Source organism: Cryptomeria japonica, chromosome 9 (genome assembly GCF_030272615.1).
Source record: "Cryptomeria japonica chromosome 9, Sugi_1.0, whole genome shotgun sequence".
Lineage (NCBI taxonomy): Eukaryota > Viridiplantae > Streptophyta > Pinopsida > Cupressales > Cupressaceae > Cryptomeria > Cryptomeria japonica.
In genome coordinates, this window is record NC_081413.1 from 363,423,548 (window position 1) to 363,446,903 (window position 23,356).

General features: G+C 35.4%; 1 protein-coding gene across 6 annotated transcripts in view; it reads right to left on the bottom strand.

Annotated features, from left to right (window-relative positions):
* Window positions 1–23,356, bottom strand: part of LOC131029680 (PGR5-like protein 1B, chloroplastic) — a 262,324-nt gene that overhangs the window by 174,304 nt on the left and 64,664 nt on the right. For all 6 annotated transcript variants that reach the window (XR_009358888.1, XR_009102808.2, XM_057960267.2 and 3 more), the window contains exons 5-6: window positions 7,828–7,884; window positions 7,526–7,602 (exon numbers count right to left, since the gene is read on the bottom strand). Coding sequence is in view for 4 of the 6 variants with exons in the window: in XM_057960267.2 (XP_057816250.1) it covers window positions 7,526–7,602; window positions 7,828–7,884 (134 nt within the window). In the remaining 2 variants the exon portion in view is untranslated. The remainder of the gene's footprint in view (window positions 1–7,525; window positions 7,603–7,827; window positions 7,885–23,356) is intronic.

Below are 23,356 nucleotides of genomic sequence, written 5' to 3' on the forward strand. Positions count from 1 at the left end.
AATCTTCCTCAAATCCCAACGCCTTAGCATGGAAAGCAAAAACGATTTATCTTGTCAAAGATTCGTGGCATTAAACCCTTCCAATTTGCAGCCAAAGGAATCACGTGGAGGAAAAACGTGGTATTCAATGCATCATTGATGGATCATTAAATAGCTTAAATCTTATCCCAAACTCCACGCCTAGGTGAGAGAAGGGAAAACGATTTAGGAGAATGCAGATTTGTGGATTGAAGGAACCATGTGTTAGCTGATTTAGCTCAATAAACCAGTAACAATAAACCCTAAATGGCATAAAATGTGTTTGTAAATGCATGAAAATAGGATAGAATCCTAAACGCCTTGCATCTCCAACAAATCTCCACAAAAAATCGCTTTGACATCTTCAACAAATCCGTTTTTCTTGCAAATCGGGTTTTGGGAGACAAACAACAAGTTCGAATTGCCATGAAACAATGAAAATCGGGTTTTGGGGAGGAAATAACAAGTTGAATTTCACTTTTTCAACTTACAAGCCAAAATCGGGATTTTTTAGACAAACAAGTTTAAAATTTACTTTTTCCACTTGCAAGGCAAAATCGGGGTTTTTGGAGCAAACTGCAAGTTTTAATTTTACTTTTTCAGCTTACCAAGCCAAAATCGGGTTTTTTGGAGAGGACTACAAGTTTTAATTACTTGTAAAAGGGAAATAAAATCCCTACAACAAGTAAGAAAGACTTGCACATATGTAATGGGGATTTAAAATCCCTATTACATGCAAAAACCATTAAAGTAGGGGTTTTTTGACCAAACTGCAAGTTTACTTGTAGTTGAGCCAAAAAATCCCTATTTTAACTACACAAGACCAAAAAACAATAAAAAAGACAAAAACAAGAAAGGGAAATTTAAAACAAATTGCAAGTAACATCTTTTAATAAAAATGCACATGTAATAAGCTAAAAATTCCCCTACAACAACCAAAACAATGAAGAAAATTCTCCACCTGCAATCGAGATTTTAAAACCCGAAATTGAAGGAAAGACATAGCAAACGAACCCAAAATTTGACGAAATTCGAAACTCAGTTCGAGGATGGACTGAGGGTTAAGCCAGTCCAAGAATTAGTCAATATTCTGCCTCGGGAAGCATGCCATAGAGTAAAAATTTTCATTTTTTCACAAAAATTTCATGTAGTGGTCCTTCATTTTTGGAAACAAAAATGAGGACAACAACAACAACATATGAACTGAAATTTACACAGAATAGTATACAAAGGTATTTCCTATCATTTCCCTTTTTAGTCATGCTGATTTCACTTAGTAGGGAGACTATTCTGCTCAAAAGTACTTTTCAAATTTGAAAACATTCACTTAAAACCCTTTGGAGAATACCTGGAACTGTTGTAGTGGCAATACGACCTTGTAGATCTAGTGATTTCTTCACATGTACAGCAAGTTCTTCACTCAGAGTCACCACCTCTGTCAAGAGGAAATAGAATTTTTGAATATTTCGGGCTTCTCCCACAGCAAAGTCACTTCATTTATCAGTTATACATGCTACAACAAAACTTTTCCAAATCTAAAAACTCCAGATCTGAAATAAATTCTAGATTCTTCAACTTTTCTTGACTTTCTTTCAATGGATTTAGCAAGAACTCCCAAGAAGAGTTGCCATTTTTGTTGGTGTTTTTCCTGCAACCCTCATTCTTAAGAAACTCGTCATAGTTGACGTCAGGGATAAAATCTATAACATGACTTCAGATGCTATCAACAGATTAAGGACATGAAATCCCAACAATAACCAAGCTTGAACAAGCCTTCTTCACTTCAAGCTATACCACACTCAGGAGGGTATTCCTACTTTGATCAATATATCAAAATATTACTTGAAATCCTCGTAGATATACAGACTTACTTATTAGTAGATTTCCTCAGGTAAAATAGGGGATCCTGCATGTATTCCAACATACCCACATCCCTGATCCCGTAACATTTTGATACCTGACTGAAAAAATAATACACATGCAATGCTAAAAGATGCAGGGGAACATCTAGCATGCAATTAAAATAAAACCCCTGTTCACTCCAAATAAAAGAAAAGAAAAGGGAGAACAAAACTTAATTAGAAATTTCTAAAACACTTCCGAAGCAAGGAATACATCCAGTGCCTATCCACAAGAACAGAGTCACACCTTTTAATAGAAAATAGAACCCAATTTTGCAAAATAGCTCGAATTAGGGAATTTCCTCAATGTTAATGCTTGACATTAACACAATGCCACCTAGCTATTGCAGTCAACCATTCTTGTTAATCCTATGAGTATTTCCCATAAGCATTGTAATTTGCATATAGAATTTAATTCCCTCCTGGAGAGAAACCCACAAGCATGATCACACGTTAATATAAACATACCAAGATAAACCAATATATCCTAAACATATCAGTCTAAGTGAATTTTGGGAATAAACAAGGAGACAGAATATGCCATTCTGAAAATATTTCTTTCATTACTAATTGATTTTTTACATGGAAGCCGTATCTTCCCTTATGTAAGTGGACTCCTAAAACCCAAAATAACACAGGACTGCAACTACTTGACCCTGACAAAAGTAAAAATTTCAGAACCCATTTTACAGTCATGGTATTCCTTTCAAATGAAAAACAAGGAATGCACAAACTACAGGCTGTTTACATCTGGCAATTTTCTTCATGACTCATCATTATACCTATAACAAAAATAGAATCTTCCATAAGGCAAAAAACAAACATGTGCATCCAGAAGCAGCTTAACCATCCTTGAGCCATGCCACCATTGCGCTGCAGATGCTTCCAAATGGAGTCATGAATTACACCACTCCATCCAGCAGAAGAATCCAACAGCCTTGAAGAAGTGTCCCACTGGAAAAGAAGTTGAGCATCCACGAAACTAGAGGAGGAGCTCATATCCCTAGACTGGCAACAATGAAAGTGGAAACAGGAGCTTTCACACGAATCTTGTTAACTGAGAAGGGGTCGCAACTTCCATAATCCTACAGCATCATACATCTAAACCATTCACCTTCCCCGGCTACTTTTTTACACTCCTCTTCCATTTCCTCTAAATCATCCAGTGCTGTAGGGGAAAAAACGGATAACCCTTGAAAGGTTCCTTGTGACTAAAAATGCCTTTCAAGACCCCCATGGTCATCTGACTCCTTTTCAAGACCCCCCTGGCCATACATCAACTCAGTAGCATGTTATCCAACCAGTGTCACAAAATCTACATGTAATGAACGCACAATCCTGCTACTTCACACTTTGCATAGTCACCAAACTCATCCACACAACAGCTTCCATTGTCTCTTCCTATCGAAATAAAAATCTGATGATTTTATAGAGACACTAGGAATTCTAAAAATAGCCATGCATTGTCTTTTCATGCAAACTATCCTTTATGCTCTTTGCTTTGAAATCCCACTTCCTTTTACCAACTGTAAACTCCAGAAAATTCATACGCATGCAATTCCCTTCGCCACCGTTTTGAAGTCTACATGCGTACTACTAAAAGATCTCTCATCTATCTTATTCAGTCTTATCCTAAACAAGCAATCCGGCCATGATCTTGTTGTACTCTCCCACTGAATTCACATCTCTTTTGGTCAGGGCCTGCACTTGACTAGACATTTATCCTTCATGCCTACCTGCCTATATGACGACTGCTTGAAAATCAAGAAACCGCGTCCTTTTACTCGGGATCACAAACACTTCACCATCTCCCATACCAGGCGCCAAGTTTACAATTTCAAACCTCAACCATCAATGCTACTAAATCAACTTTGATCAGACGGCTAAAACAATTCTGAAATCCACGCAAACGTCTACCACGTGTTCGGGACACCATGTCTGACTTTGAAAATTCACAAGGACTCTCTCGCATGTCTACATCCTTTCCTAATCTTCACGAAACCATCACGCGGAATCACAGGGCACACAGTCGCTGCCTTTGTCAATACCCGTAGGCCCGCCAATTACCTTCGATGCCAACAAAACATGCACGCGGGGCCACGAGACTGGTGGTGACTTAACACACCTTGGAATTCTTAACATGTCCCGCGAACCCGTGGTCTTTAGCTTGACCACGATAGATACCTCACGGGAGGGTAGCAAATCCATTAATATGCAATCCACGTGCCCGCGAGGAACAACTCCTTCATGGAAATAAACCTGCGGGAACACGGGTTCCTTATAAACCAACACCCGCAAGCCCACTAAACAATTTCAATCAAGGATTAATAACGCACGGGGGTGCGGGAGCGACTGCAGCTTACCCAAAATACAACCCGCATGCCCACGGGTTTTGAAATGAAGAACACAAACAACTTGCAAGAAAGCGGGATAAGAAAACTTGAAACATTAAAATGACCATGTGCCACTTAAATTATGGGGTCAAAGGGTCGTGACTATTAAGAAATAAACAAAGGGAATCCTAACAGAAACATAAGACCATAAAAATGAAAACCCTTTGTTTCAGCCTAGATATAATTAAAAATAAAATCTCCCCATTGGACAATAGAAATTGACAGCCAAAATGCAGACCACTCAGGTTACAAAACCGGAAGCAATTTTTTAGAGCCCTAACACAAAGCATGTATGGAGGTAGCCAAAAATATTTGTAAATACATTTACAATCATAATTGAGTCCTCAACCCAACGAGGCATTTCACAGGGAAGGAGTTGACTCATCCTAGAATAACCTGGTTTGCAACGAATTTTATCACATTACAATCCTTGCTTAAAGAAAAGGGAGCTTTGAGGCACATGTTTGTTAGTGAGTGGACTTTCTCATCATATGCTATGACCAATGTAGGGGTTGATGTGGCTAACTATATTTTTTATGAGCAAAGCTTTTGGGTACCAACTGTGAAGATCTTAGAGGTAAATCTACGTTATATTTTTATTCATATTTTTATTTTGTTCGCACTTAATTATGTTAATGCTTCACAAAATTGCAATACACAACCTTTAGTGGTTTTGTTGCAAGTTGTTGATGGGGAGAAGCCCACAATGGGCTACATATATGGGGGTATGGATAGGGCCAAGGATGCCGTTAGATCCACTTATGCGGGAGTTGAGGATAAGTACCGCCCAATTTGGGAAATCACTAATAGACAATAGCACCTCCAACTTCACAAGCCCTTACACGCAGTTGGTTATTTCCTTATTCTGGGATTTCATTGCCACCCTAATTTCAAGGCAAATGAGGAGGTTTTGAGTGGACTCTACATAGTCATAGAGAGGATGGTGCCTAATTCTCTTCATGGAGCACATATAGTCACCAAGATTGAGATCTTTAGACTTACACTAGGAGATCTCTTAGCACAACATATATGCAAGGGCAACCAAGTGAAAATATAGTAAGGGCATAATTTTAATTTAAAATTAAACCTTTTCCTTTTCTTACATTATTATTAAAATTGAAACATAAAGTTGGACAATGAGATTGAGTTTTCCTTTCTCTCATTTCAAATGCATGTGGGAAATATTTGGTGCTAAGGTACCAAATCTTCAAAGGATTACAGTTCAAGCCTTGAGCCAACCATACAATGCTTCAGGTTTTGAGCACAACTAGAGTATGTTTGAGCACATCACTCCAAGAAGAGCAATAAATTGTCAATGTATAGGTTGATTGATCTAATTTATGTATATTACAACCTTTGCCCTTGCCACAAACAGATTTTGGACAATGACTTATCATCCATCACCCCAAAGGAGGTTGATCCACTATCAGATTGGATTACTAAGGTTGAGAAAATTGTCTTTAGTGATGAGGAATTTGATTGGATTGACCAGGCGAATAGAGAGGCAAAAGCAGTAGCCATGGCAAAGGGCAAGGATAGAGCATGAGTAAAAACCATAGATGTAGGTGTGAGTGTCACTCGGACAGAGGCAGATATCATGGCTGCATCATCATCCAATACCTACCTATCTTAGATGCCTATGCACGAATTGCCATAATATTGGGTCAAGTGATACAAGCTACTTTGATTTATATAATTATATTTTTTGTTTTGATATTTGTTCTGAACTTTTCATGCCTTATTTCATATTTTATGAGTTTTGTAAGCATTTGACAATATTTATATATCTAGATGTGTTATTTCCTTCAGCACATTTTTGTGTTTATACTTATGTGACCAATGTATACTTGTGTATGCGATCAAAGCAACTTCTATTTGATGATTTTATTGTGTTTTCAAGGTTCATTTATTATACGGTGCATGAAACAAGTTTTAAAACCCAAAAATTCTCTAAGTTTCATGGGTTTTCGAATTTGTCGAGTCTACACCAAGTATGGGCACCAAGTCTAAGTCGGGGTCAAAAATCAGCTTGCCACGCCTGGGGTGAGTCCAAGTCTTGTACAGGACACAAAATCCAAAATACAGATCACAAACTAGTTGGAAGCAAGTGGAGTATTTTGCTAAAAGATTTGCAGAAAAATAGCAAATATTTCCCAATAACCTGTGTGATTCATGGACTGAGTCTAGAATGAAATACCCAAAACTTAGGTTAGAAATCTACAAAGCTATCAATGGCCACACTCAAACTAGCATCAAGAGCAGCAGGTCACATTCAGCAAGAAAATCCCTTAAGCAAGGTGTTGTGTAAAGAGAGATTGGAACACTGTGACATCAACCATAGAGGCCAAGTAAAGCAGAGCTTTCAAAACTTGTCCAAATAGCTTTTCTTCTGTATATTTGTTCCTTGCACATGGATGAACACCTTACTTCTAACTCATTTGACAAGGTAATTATAGTTTGAAATCGCCACAAAATAATATCCTCAAGTGCATGCTTGCAAAGAGATTAATTTTTATTTTTTTTATTGACTGCAGGAATCGGGTACAGCACCCCCTATAAACTGCAGTGCATCGAGTAAACTTTTTAACGTGACCGGTGATGCTGGCACGATACGTCCTCCGGTACCACGTCGGCTGGGGGGAGACTAGACCTTGTGACCTCATGCTTCACCACTGGAATCTCTCACCAATCAAGCTAGGCCCCCAGCCCCTTGCAAAGAGATTAATTGTATCTGACCAAGAAATAAGTTATATAGCAAACCTTCACATTCAGGAAGGAAAGAAAGTTTTGGGATCCATTATAGGATAAAATTTTGTGTAGAAATGAACCAAGCAGACCTTCTTATGATATGAAGACCATTGTCCTATGTTGTCATGTGCATATAGCATCATTGCTTAGTGATGCATAAGGTTAGAAGGTTATAAATTAATATAGCAATAAGTGATAGTTGACACCAAGTAAAATATACTAAGCAAGAGAAATATATTAATGTTCCATATCAACAAAGATCAGACATGTAGGTTGCTAAATACAGAATGCACAATATGTTCAGGATTTATCTGCAAGCTAAATGCAAAACTATTTAGATCTAAATATCTCGAGTTGGTTAAAGAAAATCACTAAGCAAGATGTCATGCCATTTTCATTTTTGGTAAAAGTTTTCTGGTGACTCAAAAATGATTGAATAATCTTGAGTATCAGGCTGAAACTTACAAAGTCAGAGCGACAATGGCAGCAGGCACATTCAGCAAGAACATTTTAAAATAGTCCACGGTCAAGTCGCTGTAAACCTACACAGATATGCAATAAGCATTATCAATTGAAATTATTGTACGTCATACTACAAAAATTCTCTTCAAACAGTTCAATTTCACAATTTATTAGAAAACAAATTTCAAAACATCAAATTTTTCGTGTCAGAAAAGAAATAAATAGATTTTGACCAAACTGGTATTCTACAGTAATAGAATTGAATACTAAACTAGTAAACAGCATTTTAAGGACCAAAAACTTACATTTCTACTTCGGAGACTGCATCTGGGACCCTCTATTGCTACGTTGCTGCCTGCTTTCTGCAAAAAATAACAATGCATGACACTGCAATGTAGAGAATTACACTAGCATCAACATATATTTGAGAAATTTTTCAATGAGAATATTGAAATTGTTTAATATTGCATACAATTTGAGCACATAAAGGATAAACATAATCATAAGTAGGACAACTAATTCACAAGGCAAATCCTTGGGCATCTAACTCTTTATATATTAAGTGCATTTGATAAAAGATATTACTTCCTACATAGTTTGTCAAAATATGAGTTTTAAAACACATTGAAAAACATTAACTAGTCAAAAGAAATGAATAAGACAAGACTCCACTCCATTAAAGAATTGTGTAGGTAGTAAAAAGTGCATCCTCTAATATTTTCTTTTGCAAATTCCAATCAACATTAAGGCCACCTGCGAAGTATTCATATGTCGGTTTTCATATATCTTTACTCATGCTTCTGCGCTCTTTGATTTTTCAGCTCATTTTTCTTAAATAGAAAATACTAAGAACTCAAGAGTCAAACCCTATTAGCTAGAATGATAAATCTGTTTATATTTGACAGAGGCATATCTCTGGCAAGACTCCTGGAAAAGTAGTTGTGCTTTTGTCATTGCAGCTAAAGACTGTTAAATAGATATCCCATTCTATAAAGAAAGTACAAATGAATATAACTGTTTTAAGCTTCTTTGATTATAAATCTGTTGATATTTAAAAAGTATAAATCTACATAATAAATATAAAACAGAAAAAACAAAAGGCAGAATAGACTGAACCATTGTTGCAGGAAACTCCATTATAGAAAACTGAACCATGTCCCTGTCCCCATCCACATAACCACAGTCTACAGTGATTATATTTATATATAATATACCAATAGCTTCATTCACGTAGTTGTGTTCCCTAATTTGATTAGCATTCTCATCCCCATATCAGTAAACATACCCCCACATCTCCAGCTAGATATTGAACCTAAGTTGTAAATAAAAACAAAATAATACTTCTGAAAAATGTTTCTATACCAGTGATAATCAGTAATAACCGCTAACAGGATATCCATGCACAACCAGTGGACAGAAAAATACTAGCTCTTGCAGATATTAAACTTCAAAAGCGACAAGTTCTAAAAGATATTGGAGCATCATGTGTCCCTTTGAGTTGCAAACTGTAAATGCTTGCTATAATGTGTATGAGATGTCAGTTAAAAACTTAAATTAGTTATAATCACATTCAAAATTCTGCCTTGGTCATTAAGGGTGGAAAAGAGCATTAACGCACATGCTTTTGTTGTATAAATCAAGCAAATGGAGTAGAGGCGCACACTTCTGTCCTCTTGGCTTGACAAAGAGACTAAAAGGTGGTGCCAATCTTTCTTAGTAGCTATGGATGCCTTCTAGAGGCATGCTACTCAGAATAAGTTGGCCATTTTCTCTTTTAAAAAGTTTAGTAGTTTCCAACACCACTAAAGGGTCTTGTTCATGAAAAGAAATATGCAATTAAGGTACGAGTTTTTCATCTTATCCCCAACTTCAAGAATATAACACTAGTTATGAGCAAATAAAATAGTAAAGAATGAAGGATGTTATTTTCTAATTCTTGGTGAACTGGTCTTGGTTGAGATTTAGCTGATCAATACCTATATTCAAAATTAGATCTGCAGCTTCTTCAATGATTTGGCACTAGGAATAGACCAAGGCAAACAAGCATACGTTGCTATTCAAAGTTTTTGATGGATAAACACCAGTTTGTGATCATGCATAAGGTTTCATCTTAATTATTTTAGGCTTTCCAAATCCTAGATTAGAGTTACTCGATGGTTTGTCCAACTATCCAATGCAAATAAGGTTAGCAACAAACCCATGCTTTAATAGCCTTTTTGATAAAATCAGTGCTACTTTGAAAGCCTTCTCCAAAGACTTTTGTGCAACTTTGAAGCCTTCTCCAAAGACTCTCTTGAGTTGTTTTATCAACACATTTCCATCAAAAACTGCCTTTATGATAAAATCCAATTGGATGGATGAGCTAGGAGAAGCTCAAGAGAGTGATTTAGCTGAAAGATGACATGATTACTATTGGAAAACTCAAAAAAAGACTATTTGATTGAGATGATTTAAAGTTCGGAAAATTCTCTCTTGCAAAGACAAGTGAGTGACATAACAAACATGAAGAGACAATTTTCAACAAAGTATTCCTAGTGTTGCAAGGAGATGCATCTTTCATATCCTAGAATGCCTCTCAAGGTTTGGGAGACATTTCCAGTAATTTAGAGACGTCTCCTGATATAGGATATACCTACATCTCCACACATTTCTTAAAAACATAAGCCTCAACACAAAGAAAAATGTTAAAAGAGAGACAAAAAACTCTAAAAAATGTTATAAATTAATCATCATTAGCAATTGTATTTACAATATACTTCATCATTGAAATCTTTGAATATGAAGGGTTGCAAGAAATCTCTAAAGTGGAAAACAAATAGATATCCAAAGAGACAGCAAATACAACAAACAAATCTCAAAGCGACAATGCCTATTTATTTTTTTCAATCTCTGTTAGCAACAACTCGAGTAGTTGTAAAATGTCACATAAGTTATTAAATTTAAGCTTATTAAATTCTATAACCTCTAATTGAATCTATCGAATGTCAAATAAAAAGTTATTAAATCTAATAAGATTAAAATGTCTTGCAATTGAATGCTCCCATTAAGTTGTCAAATGTGCATACCTAGAGAATGGTTACTTTTAACTTATTGAGCACAAAAGGGATTAATAACCTGTGAAATGTGTATATCAAACAAAAGTGTGGATTTTATTAAATATTTGCAAATTAGCAAATATTTCAAATTCAAATGAATAATCTCTTTCCAATATAAATCTATTTGAACCGAGTATGGCTTAAAAATTAGAACTTTATTCACAATCACTTGCCTTAAAACCATCCATGTAATACCATAAAAATTAAACTTATTAAATTTAAGTTAAATGTAAAATTATAAATTTTTAAGTTTAAAACTATAAAAATAAAAACTCACAATTAACAATTTATCAATTCTATGATTTAACTTAAATTTATAAGTTTTCAGATTTATTTAAAAAAAATAAATTACAAGTTTTACAAATTATTTCTTAATATTTTACCAATCAGGTTTATCTATCCTATTCACCTAACTTCAATGATGCGAGCTACCATGGTCTGACTTCGAGCTCAAACAGTGAAGTTGATACTTTTCCAAGCTGTAAATGGTTTCATCAAGCTACTTTCCCTCATGTTCATCCATAAGTATGTGATATTTTTCTATATTCATCTTTTGGTAATGTGTTTTCCTTTCTCATAATGTGTTTGTATTGTTTAGGTTTTGCATAGGTGTTTAAAAATAGAATTGACTCCATTGCACATGGATACAACACTAATCAAAATGTTCTACTAGAGATCCAAATTTCTCCCATGATCCAAGTATGTTTCATAGTCCCTAGAAAGAGCCAATTGTTGCACCCTTACAAAACTCAATGTTCATAATTACTTTTTTTGTTTGTCATTGAGCCAAATTTGACTTGTGGTTTTCCCAATCAACTTGCAAGGTTGTTTGTGTCAAAGTGTTACCCTTCAAATTAACAATTGTCACAAGATCCTAAAATCTGTAGTTGTTCATTGTCAAACAAGGGCAAGATTTGAATAGGGTATATACAAAACTTGTTGAGGAAGAAGAAGTGGAAAGAGCTGAGTTATGTCTTTTCCTTCACTTCAATCCAAATTTAGCAAGAATAAATTTGAGGTCTGCCAAAATGTAAGATGACAAAGCCACATGACTGCCTGATGAAGCAGCAATTACATTGGAAAACTCCACCTAGCATTACCTCCCTAAAGTTTATCTTTCTACTTGTAAATGAGTGCACTTTTTAGGTGGAAAAGCCACTTTGAATCTTCTACCAGGTATATAAAGTGGCTAAGGAGAGCTTCGTGTGCACCAATGATGGCTTGGACTTCTATAGTTTCTTCCCAACATTTTAAACCTTAGTTTAAGTGGGTTAATGTTCTACCTGGTATTATCATAAAGATTGCAAAAGTACTTTGAGATTTCCACCATTGCATGGATAGCTCAAAGTTCCACTTAAGTCATGGAAACTAGCAACATAGGGTGAAAACTCTGCCTGGCATAAGTGGAGACCAACTTAGAAAAGTGGCATAATTGAATGTAAATTCCGTTTGGCAATGTAAAAGGGTTGGAGAACATCTAAATGTTCTGCCCCAAAGATAAATGTGGCATAAGTGAACAAGATCTCTGCCTGCTTTGAGTAAACATGAGCTATGTTCAATTAGAAAATATGGCTTTAGAGTCTATTATCTCTATCCAGTTTATGTGTCTTAAAATTTCGCCTAAAATGCAAGGGAAAAATGGCATGGCACTTAAAAACTCCGCCTGATTTATGAAAACTCTGCCTAGCTGTAAAGTGACATGGTATAATTCTTCTACACAAACATGCTTTCCACTTGGCTAAACCATCACAATTTACCTTGGTCATTAAGGGTGGAAAAAATTATTGCGGTGCAATCTTTTGTTGCATCAACCCAGAAAATGGAGAAGAGGTACACACTCTTGTCCTTGTGGCACAGTAAAGAGACTAGACGATGGTGCCAAACTTTCTTAGCAACCCATTGATGTGTTTTTTAGGACACCTTGAACACAGAATAAAATACCAAGTATTCTATCGTCTCTTGAACAAAGAAGCCTCATATGCTAAATAATATGATCAAATGAGACAACTCCAAGGTTTACAATGCAAACAATCGACTTTATATGGTGGATAGACTCAGTGCGTTTGATGTAATATGCTGTTAATCACAAAGGGACTTACGATTATGAACACAGCTGGAATGTGGAATCTTACTTAACTAACTTGGAAAACAAAGGACAAAAGGATAAAGGGATAAGAGATCTAATCCAACACCTAGGAATGTAAGAGATGATTGTTGACTTGATGACGCCAAACCAAGCTTTGCTTTGCCCTGAGGAAACAACTACACAAATATGATGCAATCTCGTAAGAGTAAGCGAATGATTTTTATATAACTTATGCACACCAACAACATGAACATGAGCATATAGCAATTGAAGTTAAGCTTTTAATAAAGTTCAATCTAACCGCACATTGCAACTTGCAATTAACAAATTCCAAGTGGTATGAGCATTAGGCTTCACCATTCATCAACAATAAAATCTTCCATTCATCTAACACATCTAAGCTATAAGAAGTAGAGACCATGCAAAAAGTTGAAATAGCACATAAATTCCACTATCTCTTCAATGAAAATAGTTTGTTTATTACAACAAGCCTTGGCAACAATCTCCTTTCCTCCTACTCTACTGCTAACTCTAACTACTACTAACTATCTATTCACTAACTATTAACTATTTCTCTATTAACCTTTACAAATGTGAGAACTAAGCCTTATATAGAGGTAACTTTACAATTCAAAGGCTTAAATTGATTTGAGATCAATGGCCTAGATTTAACAATAAAACCCTAACTAGGGTTAGTTACAACTAACTCCATTTGACCAATGACAAAATTACATCATTTAGGACACATGTCCCTCTTTTAATGCGGACCAATGAGAAAATAGGTTAGGTACATGGAACTTTGTGCCTTCACATGTGCAATTTAGATGAGTCAGGTACATCGAACTTGGACGTGTTGACTTGTCATGACTTGATTAGGTTGATGATGATTGGATGCCACCTCATCTTGCTCCTCATGTAGATCATCACAAAGTGTTTGTGATTGAGCAATATCTATTGATACTCAACATTATCCAATCCCGGTGTGATGATGATGGGTCATATTCCCAAATTGTATCATCATGAACAAGCCTCTAACTTTTCTCAACTCTTCTCAAACTATCTCTTCTTGAGCATGTTTGCTCTTCCAATCACTTGGAAATTCTCTTCTTTGTGTGATGAACTTTAGTTTGAACCTTGCATTGATCCTTGGACGCATTGACTCCTCCCTTGGACATTCTTCATAAAGTTTGGAATTCCCTATGATGCTTTGGATTTCATCTTCATGTTAGGGAATCCTCCTTGTGTTGTACCTATCTCGCATTCATCCTTATCATGACACAAATTCACCTTTCCTTGGTGTAGCTCTTGAATGTGGAATATCCCTTTGATGTGATTGATTTCCTTAACGTTGTAGCGCATGTTGCCCAATTTTCACCATCCTAGTAAAGTCTTCTCCATATCCTCTTTGAGGATCCATGATTTCCTTGACGTGAATTCACATGTTAAGCTTTCAATCTTGAATTTCTCTCTGATGTCTTGAAAATCTTGACATTGTCTGTTGCACTTATAATGTTGGAACGTTGACCTTTCATTCCATCATTGAAACTTGATTCATTCACTTGTAGTGCGATCCTTGTCTTGAAGTGATTGATCTTCCTTTGTTCCATGCTCCATGAACCCAATTGGTTGATGTCATGTCCCCTCCTCGATCGTTATATATGTATATATCCTAAATGAAGTAATTATTATTATTAATTAATATAATAATTAACAACGAATGATTATTTGAAATTTATTTATTTATTAAATATTATTATTTCAATTAATATTTATTACTAATAATATTCTTGAAATATTCAAATAAAAAAATAAATTAATATTATATTATAAACATAAAGTATATATAAATTATACACGTTCATATTACATATTCATTAAATGTACACATCACATATTAATATTCTTATTGATATTAAATATTCATTAATATCAAATATTCATAATATTCTTATTAATATTACATATACATCAATATTAAAATTATTTAACTATTCATTAATATTCTCATTAATACTAAACATTCATTAATATTAAATTTACATATTAATCGATGATTGTTGTCTATGACCAGTTTAATATGTTGCTTTTATCTTGTTGATAGTCATAGTATTAGCATTTAGAATATAATTTAATTAATGAATATAATTCTATAATATAATATACATACCTCGGTGATTATTTTAAATTTCAGAATCAATTATATTGAAGAAATTAAAGACAACGTTGTGGATTAAAGGCTTCATGAAGTAATTAGTAAAAGGTAAGAATGATTCCCAATAGGTGTGATTTATGAGAAGTGGCATAAACAGAAATTACCATTGTCTTATTAAATTAAGGAAAGAATGATTACCTTCACAGAGTGGCACAATATTACGAAGAGGCCATGTGAGCAATGAATTAGTAATGGAATGGTACGATTAAGTAATGAAGTTTAAATAGTTTAAGTGAAGAGGTAGGACATCACTCATTCGAAAGGGTGTCTCTCTTTAATATGATAATATATATTTGTAGAAAGGAATTGGAATTAAAGAAGGGGTGGGGGGAGGATACGTAATACTAATCCACCAAAAATCGGTAAATAAAGAATGGAGTGTAGACTAAGTAAAGAACTTGTTTCAGATTTATATAAAGAATTTATGACGGAATTGTGAGAAGTTCGATAGATTGAAGAGAAGTAATGGATAAGGAAATAAGAAAAGATAAAGGCCTCTGTTATTATATTGTCTGGGAATCACATTGGGTATGAGTCTGAGAATATAATACTATTATCATAATATAGTATGATGTTGTTAACATAAAGTAATACTAATATGGTATGACACAATTCAATACTATTAATATGACAAGGAAGTTACATAACATAATACTATAATATATTATATTATATAATATAATGATGTCCATATAACATAATGCTGGTAATATAATATAAAACTGTAATATAATATAAATTATATAATACAATAATGTTATTACATAATAAAGATAACATAATACAATGTTGTTAATGAAATATAATACAATAATGTCATAATGATAGTTTAATAAATGCTTTCCTATAACTATAGTGTCCCTCTATTGTAATCACTATATATTAAATCTGTGATTCTAGGATACAATCTTAGAAGATCCCATTTAGGGCCATTACAATATGTTAATGAATATTTTTTATATGTTAATGAATTTTCCTGAGAACATGTTAATGAATATTTTCTGAATATATGTTACCGAATACATGTTAATATAGGAATGTGTAAATGTAGATTATGGAATGAAAATGATAATGAATTGTAGAATGTAGTATGAATGATGTGGCTATATGATGGAGGCTATTGGGAAGAAATTCTCTTAGTCTAATGCAGGGGTTATGATAATCCCTGGTAGGTAGTATATACTGAGAATCTATATGCATATATGTTATGGCTTGGTTGACAAAGTTCATCCAAGAAGAGACGGATCTGGCCGGTCCTCTCTGGTAGACTTGGATGATGAGATGCATCATCCAAGGCAAGAGATTGATCATATATAATGGTCTTCCTTGGTATGGCTTGGGTGTAAGAAATTACATCCAAGACAGGAATCGAATTAACCTTTGATTTCCTGGTATGGCTTGGGTGTAAGAAATTACATCCAAGACAGGAATCGAATTAACCTTCGATTTCCTAGTATGGCTTGGGTGTAAGAAATAACATCCAAGACAGGAATCGAATTAACCTTCGATTTCCTGGTATGGCTTGGAACCAAGATGGGTTCCAAGAAGGCGAGTTTCACAGCCGCCTAAGGACATGTCCCAGTACTGCACTCGTATCTTTTTTATTAAATAAGAATTGAGATTAGTGTTAATTAAGTAATTGAAGTTTAATTGCAAATTAGATTAGTTATATATATATTTGTTGTATTCTAACAATCTATTTTGCAGGGCAATGATCTCTAACTAGTAGGGACATTACAATTGCACTAAGCTTGAAAAGACAATAATTTTATATCAAAACATTAAGAAATAAATGAAAGGGAACAATGATACACTACTAAGCATAGAATTTTACAATCTTTCTAGTCTGGAAATGATCACAAAAACCTCTGAAAAATGCAACATTTAAAGAACTATTCCCCTAGGTCTGACTTGGAAGTCTAGAAATGCACTTTGATGCATGGAGATTGTTTGAAATCAAGTCAAATCTTGCCTCATTCAAGTATGTTTTTTGCACCTAAAATCTGCTCCAAAATTAGGTTGCCCGGAAACGCATTTCTACCCTAAAGGCACACGTTCCGAAAACAGAAACGGTTTCGGAGATGGGGGGACAGCCAGAAACATTCCCAAGCCATCCCCGATCTAGCAAAAATTTCGGAAACGGTCCTTTTTCGTCGGGGACCATTGAACATCCTCGGACAGCTGGGGATGCCCAAGCCATCCCTCAACCATCCCGAGGACAAACGGTCGTTTCCGGCGGTAGACACATTTAAAAAACAATTTATTTTTTTATAAAATTTATTTTTAATTCCAGCAATATTTATTATTTTAAAGAAAGCGATAGAATAAATATCGCTGCAATAAAGAAACAATAATATCAAATATGAAATATCGCTGTGATATTTTTTTCAATTTAAGGAAAGCAATTAAAAAATTTTAACATCGATATCTTATGAAATATGATATCATATCATATTGCTGTGATATTTTTTAAAATTTAAGGAAAGCGATTAAAAAAAATTATTTTTAATATTGATATCATATGAAGAAAGCGATTAAAATTTTTTAACATCGATAGCATATGAAATATGATATCGATGTATCGATGTTATATTGATATCATATCATATGATATCGATATAATATTGATATTATATTGATATCATAATATACCATATCGATATAATATCAATATTACATTGATATCATATCATATATCAAAGCCAAGTTTTAAAAGAAAAAAAGAACCTTGTGATTTTATTATCAAACGAGCTTTTACTCATGGCAGCGCTACAAAATAGTTTTCCGTCTGAGCAAGGGAAGAGAACGATGTGAATTGGTGAAGTGTGAATAGGTTTTTTCATCCGAGCAAGGAAAAAGAAGACTATGAAGTGTGAATTTTATCGCTCAAGCACAGCCTCAAGACTATGAAGTGTGAAGTTTATCGCCTAGGGTTTGAAAAAAGGAGAAAATTTAGGAGGCAACAACAAGACTATTTGGATTTGCCATTTGGAGGGTTTAAATTTCAGATTTGGAGCATTAAAGGTAAGTCCATGCTTCCATATTTGGTTTAATGATAATCATAATGGTTTTGTTTTACATTTTTTTTTTAAATTTCATAGTTTCAAGAAAAAAAGTCTGATTTTATTTTTTTCTCCTTATATTTCAGAATTTTGAGCTTGCATTATACAGTAGACTCACTCATTAACCATGAGTGACAGCAGTAGGAGTGATGGTAGTGATGAAGAATGGCAAGGGGAAGAAGTTGCAATTGGGAGTAGTAGTGGAAGTGTTGGAGGTGAATCAACACATGAACCTAACAAATTTGAAATCCCTTCATTTGTCTTAAAACCATTTGTAGAAGGCCCTTTTAACCCTAAAAAACCTCTACTTTGCCTTGTTCATCCCACAGATGCCAAAAAGAAAAATTCGGGTGGAAGTAGGGTGTATAAGTGTTATGTATGCGAAGGTGAAATTAGAGGGAGCTACACAAGGGTGTGGTTTCATTTCTTGGGTGTTACGAGCAAAGGAGTTGAATATTGTAAAAATCTAAAGGAGGATGCAAAGTTAAAGTGTTATAGATTACACATGGAGGTTGAATGCAAGTCTAAAGGCCTGCCCTTCGTAATGCCTGAGCCCTCACAGTCATCTACTCATAGTGTTCACCCTATGTCATCTAGTGGTAGTGCCATTCATAGTGTGGGAGCCAAAAAAAAAAAAAAGGAAAAAGGAAAGAGGAAAGCTTGTGATAGTGAGCAACCAATGTCAATTACAAATTTGTTCAATGTGCAAGCATGGGAATTGGCAGAGAGTTTCATTGCTGATTTCTTTTATGCCCATGCCATCCCATTTCATGTGGCCCGTTCTTCAAGAAAATGATGAAAGACGCAAGTAATATTGGTCCCTCTTTTGTACCTCCTAGAGATCATAAATTACACACTACCCTCCTTGACAAAGCATATTCGAAGGTGAGTTTGGTGATGGAGGATATGAGGCGTACTTGGATGAAGAGTGGTTGTTCCATTGTGATGGATGGGCAGACCAATATTAGTCATCGGCCACTCATCAACATCATGGTCACATGCACAACTAGCTCTTATTTTCTTAGAGCCGTTGATTGTTTAGGGAAACGCAAGGATGCAGAATTTCAGTTTAGCATTCTAAGAGAGGCCATAGAGGAGGGTGGGCCCTCAAATGTTGTCCAGGTGATCACTGATTCAACAAGTGTGTGCAAATTGGCTGGTTTGATGGTGGAGGGTGCTTACAAGCACATTTTTTGGACTCCATGTTGTGAACAATGCATTGAAGGACATGGGGAAATTGGATTGGGTAAAGGAAGTGGTGACACAAGGTAGAGATACTCAAATGTTCATTTGCAACCACCACACCTCACTTTCTCTCTTCAGGTAATTTTCAAAGAAGGAATTTCTCAAACTTGTAGAGACAAGATATGCCAGTTACTACATTTTGTTAGAGAGGATGGTTGAGGTGCATGATGCTCTACAAGTGATGGTAGTGAATTTAGAGTGGAATAGATGACCTAATGCAAACACTCCTGAAGGAAAAGCCATAAAACAGCGGATCCTTGATGACAATTGGTGGTCCATTGTAAGGAAGACATGTTGATTGTCATATTTAATTAAAAATAAAAAATTTCTTTCAATTTTCAAATTTTTAATTTCTGATTTTAATTAAAGAAATTCTGATTTTCAGTCATTTAATTAAAAAAATTCTGATTTTGACATTTTGTTCTTATTCTTATTGCGGATATGTTTGCTCCATCATCTCTCCTATTGTAGATGTCATTAGATATGCCGATACAGACTCTCGTAACCTTGGAGAGAGATATGAGACTATTGACAGCATGATTCAAAAGGTGAAGAAGATAATTTTGTCTCACGATAAGTCGTTGGACTTATATGAGTGCATTCAGCCAATTCTCATGTAGAGGTGGAATGCTATGAACACTCCACTTCATATGGCAGCCTTTGCACTAAACCCAGAATTGTATGAGCCTAGGCCTGGAAGGCGCACTCCTTGTGAGGATGCCAAGGTGAGACATGGGATTATAAAGACCCTTCAAATATGTATATAACTAAGAAATCTGGTAGACTTTGTGAGCAATGGGTTGCCTTCACAAACCTTGATGGTCCAAACTTTAGCACACTAGAGGCCAAGATAAATAGAGCAACAATGGCACAGAAAAGCCCCGTTGGATGGTGGCAATGGCATGGGTCAGATGCACCAGAGTTGAGATCACTTGCCATTCGTCTCCTCTCATAGGTTGCTAGTTCCTCTGCTGCAGAGAGGAATTGGTCTACATATAGCTTTATCCACTGCATAAAGAGGAATAGGCCTACCTCTAAACGAGCGAGGAAGTTAGTGGTTGTGCAAAGTGCTCTGCGACTTGCAGATTATAAAACTCCAAAGTATCGACAAAATCTAGCTTTACGGTGGAATATTAATCCCGAAGACGCCACCCAAGTTGATGAGGACAACACACCGCAGGGATTGCTTGGCATTCTGTTGGATGATGCAACCTTTGAGGCCCGAGCTAACAGTGACTTTGATGGGGATCAAGATTAGGGGCAGCAACATACTATTTTTGTTTTCATTTTGACTTTGAAGTTTGAGACTTTGAGTCTCCTAACATTATATGATACATTGATACAATGATAATTGAATCTTGATATATGATATGATACTTTAAGTCTTTAACTTTTCCTTTTGTTGAAACTTGCAGCCTTTGCTTATTTAAATATTTTGATATATGATATGATACTTGATAGTGATACTTTTCATTTTTTAAATGAATTATATCTATGAATGTATGAAATTGAAATTTGAACTCTCATTTGATTCATTTGATCATGATGCTATCCTATATTCTTAATCTTATTCTAGGATGATTCAATTTGATTCGTTTGATTCTATGCTCTTAGTTCTATGATGATTCAATGAATGATCATTGATTAAATGATTTTAGATTTAGAATCTAGATTCTGATTTATAAATGTTATTATGTTGCTATGATGAATATTTACTGTGTTACAATGTTATATAAATTTCAGATTTCCATATACATATATATATAGCCGTCCCCTGCTCTGAGAAAAAAAAAACATCCCAGAAACCTGTTTCCCCGTCCCCCCATCCCAAAAACTTGGGGTAACATACGTAAAATGTCCTCCAAATCAGGTCTTGTAAAAGTGGTGAAAATGTCCCAAAATTACACCAAAACTGGTCTTGACAAATTCACACTATCTCTGACTATTAATTTTGCCCTATATGCTGATGAAATTCACCCTTCTCCTCACTCGCAGGTCTGCTCCTCTACTGGTTACAATTCGGTTGAATTGGAGCGCATTTGGAAGATTGAATCTTTGCTTTATATGCTTTTCTACCTCTTGAATTCATTTCTACTCCATCTGGCCGATTTGCATTTTGATGTTTGAAATAAAACTTATTTGAATCTTCAATACGTCGGATGCCTTAGTAGTCCCTTGTTTTGTCCATTAATATTTTTGATTTCCCCCTCAAGTAGGGCCGACCTGAATACTCCCTCTTGCAAAGCAGGTTTTGATAAGGGTTAAAAAGGACAAAATAAAGCACACTTAGGGCCCCTTCAAGGACAACATTGAACGTTGATTTCATGTGCATTGGGACACAAGTCGGCTGCCTAAGGAATCGATTTAATTTTGCTCTCTCTGATCAGGTCAGCTGGGGTTATTTTTACACCTTCTGCCAGGTATAAATAAGGATGGGAGAGCTCATAATTCATCACTTACCGTAAGATTTAATTAGGTTTGCTCTGCCTCAGTTCTGGTCTATGAGTTAGGATGAGCATCTGATTTTAGGATTTTGTTTTGACTGATTTTTCAAGGTCTGATTTGCAATTTTCTAGATGTGACTCTCATTTGTACTTGATCCTCATCTTTTAAAGATCTGATTTTCATTTTTTTTTTTAATTGATTTTATGAGCACATTCAGGAAGGTGTCATGGGCAAATCAGCAGGGCAGGATTGAGATAGTCCTAAGGACAAGGATAAGTGGAAGGCACAAATGAGATATGGATAAGGACGAACAATCCCTTATGGAGTGAAGACAAAGCTGAAGGTGGAAATGGGAGGGTGGTAGGGACTAGGACTGATGTAGGCACAATTCCTCATGTCCCAAGGACAAAGCAACAAGTGCAAGGGCGGGTATTTGAGGTGCAAAGGGATTAAATCCCAAGCGGATTTTGGATGCAACAAGGGACAAGGACAAATATGCAAGGCGGGATTGAGAGGTACGCATGGACAAGGACAAATATGCAAGGTGGGTTTGAGAGGGTACTTAGGGAGAAGGACAAAAATGCAAGTGCATCAAGGAGTTGTCCAAGGACAAGGTGACACACCCTAATGCTAGACAAGGACAGATTATTGAATGATCTTGGGTGCATTCCCTATGAAGTCAAGGACTTGAATTCAAATTTCAAAATTTCATACTTAGACAAAGACTTTACCCTTATTTCCATCATGTCAAGGTTGGAAAATCTGAACTTGACAAGAAATTCTCCTTGTCAAAACATCTCATCCTTAGACCTCATCACTCTCAACAATTAGTATCATTCAAACATCAATCCTCGTGACAACCTTCCTTGACAAGTTTGACAACATTCAGCAACTTGACAACATTTTCCATCAATCCCTAATTCTCAATCTTGACATTTAAAACACATAATTCCTCTCACAAGCGAAGGTTAATGACCACAACTACTGCCAAGCCAAAACGACTAAACGTAAGACACCTAGCTAAAAGTGAAGGAAGTGGGGGATCCCCATTTGCAATGGGGCATGTATGTTTGCAAAATAACACAACCATGGATTCTTCTAGAGACACACCACTCATATAAGTTGGCCATTTTCTCATGGACAAGGTTAGGAATATTTTCCAATGCCATTAAAGGGTTTTGTTCATGTATAGCAGCAGATGTTAAAGGCTTGAATATTTCATTTCATCCCTGCCTCCAAGCATATATCACTAGTTATATGAAAATAAATCAGAAAATAATGAATAACATTTCAAGTATAATTTATCCTATTCTTGGCTAAGTGTTATTAGTTGGGTTTTAGCTGATGTGAAACCTATATTCAAATATAGAGCTGCTGCTTCTTCAAGGATTTGGTGCTACTATTTCACTAAGGAAAACAACCATAGCCGTGTTAAGGATATAGCTTCATTCGGATTGAAGCAAGTAATATATAACGACATTGAATGAAGGGTCATGTCCCCGTAGGGTCATGACTCTACGTGGCATAAGCCACGTAGAAGTCATGCCCCTACGTGGACATGACTCTTCATCCTTTTATTTATAGGCATCAACACTTGTTGTGAACCGGAAACCAATAACTGTGGCAGTTTCACGAACCAGCAAGCTGTCGATATTATCATAGAAGATTAATAGTTAGAGTTATATATAT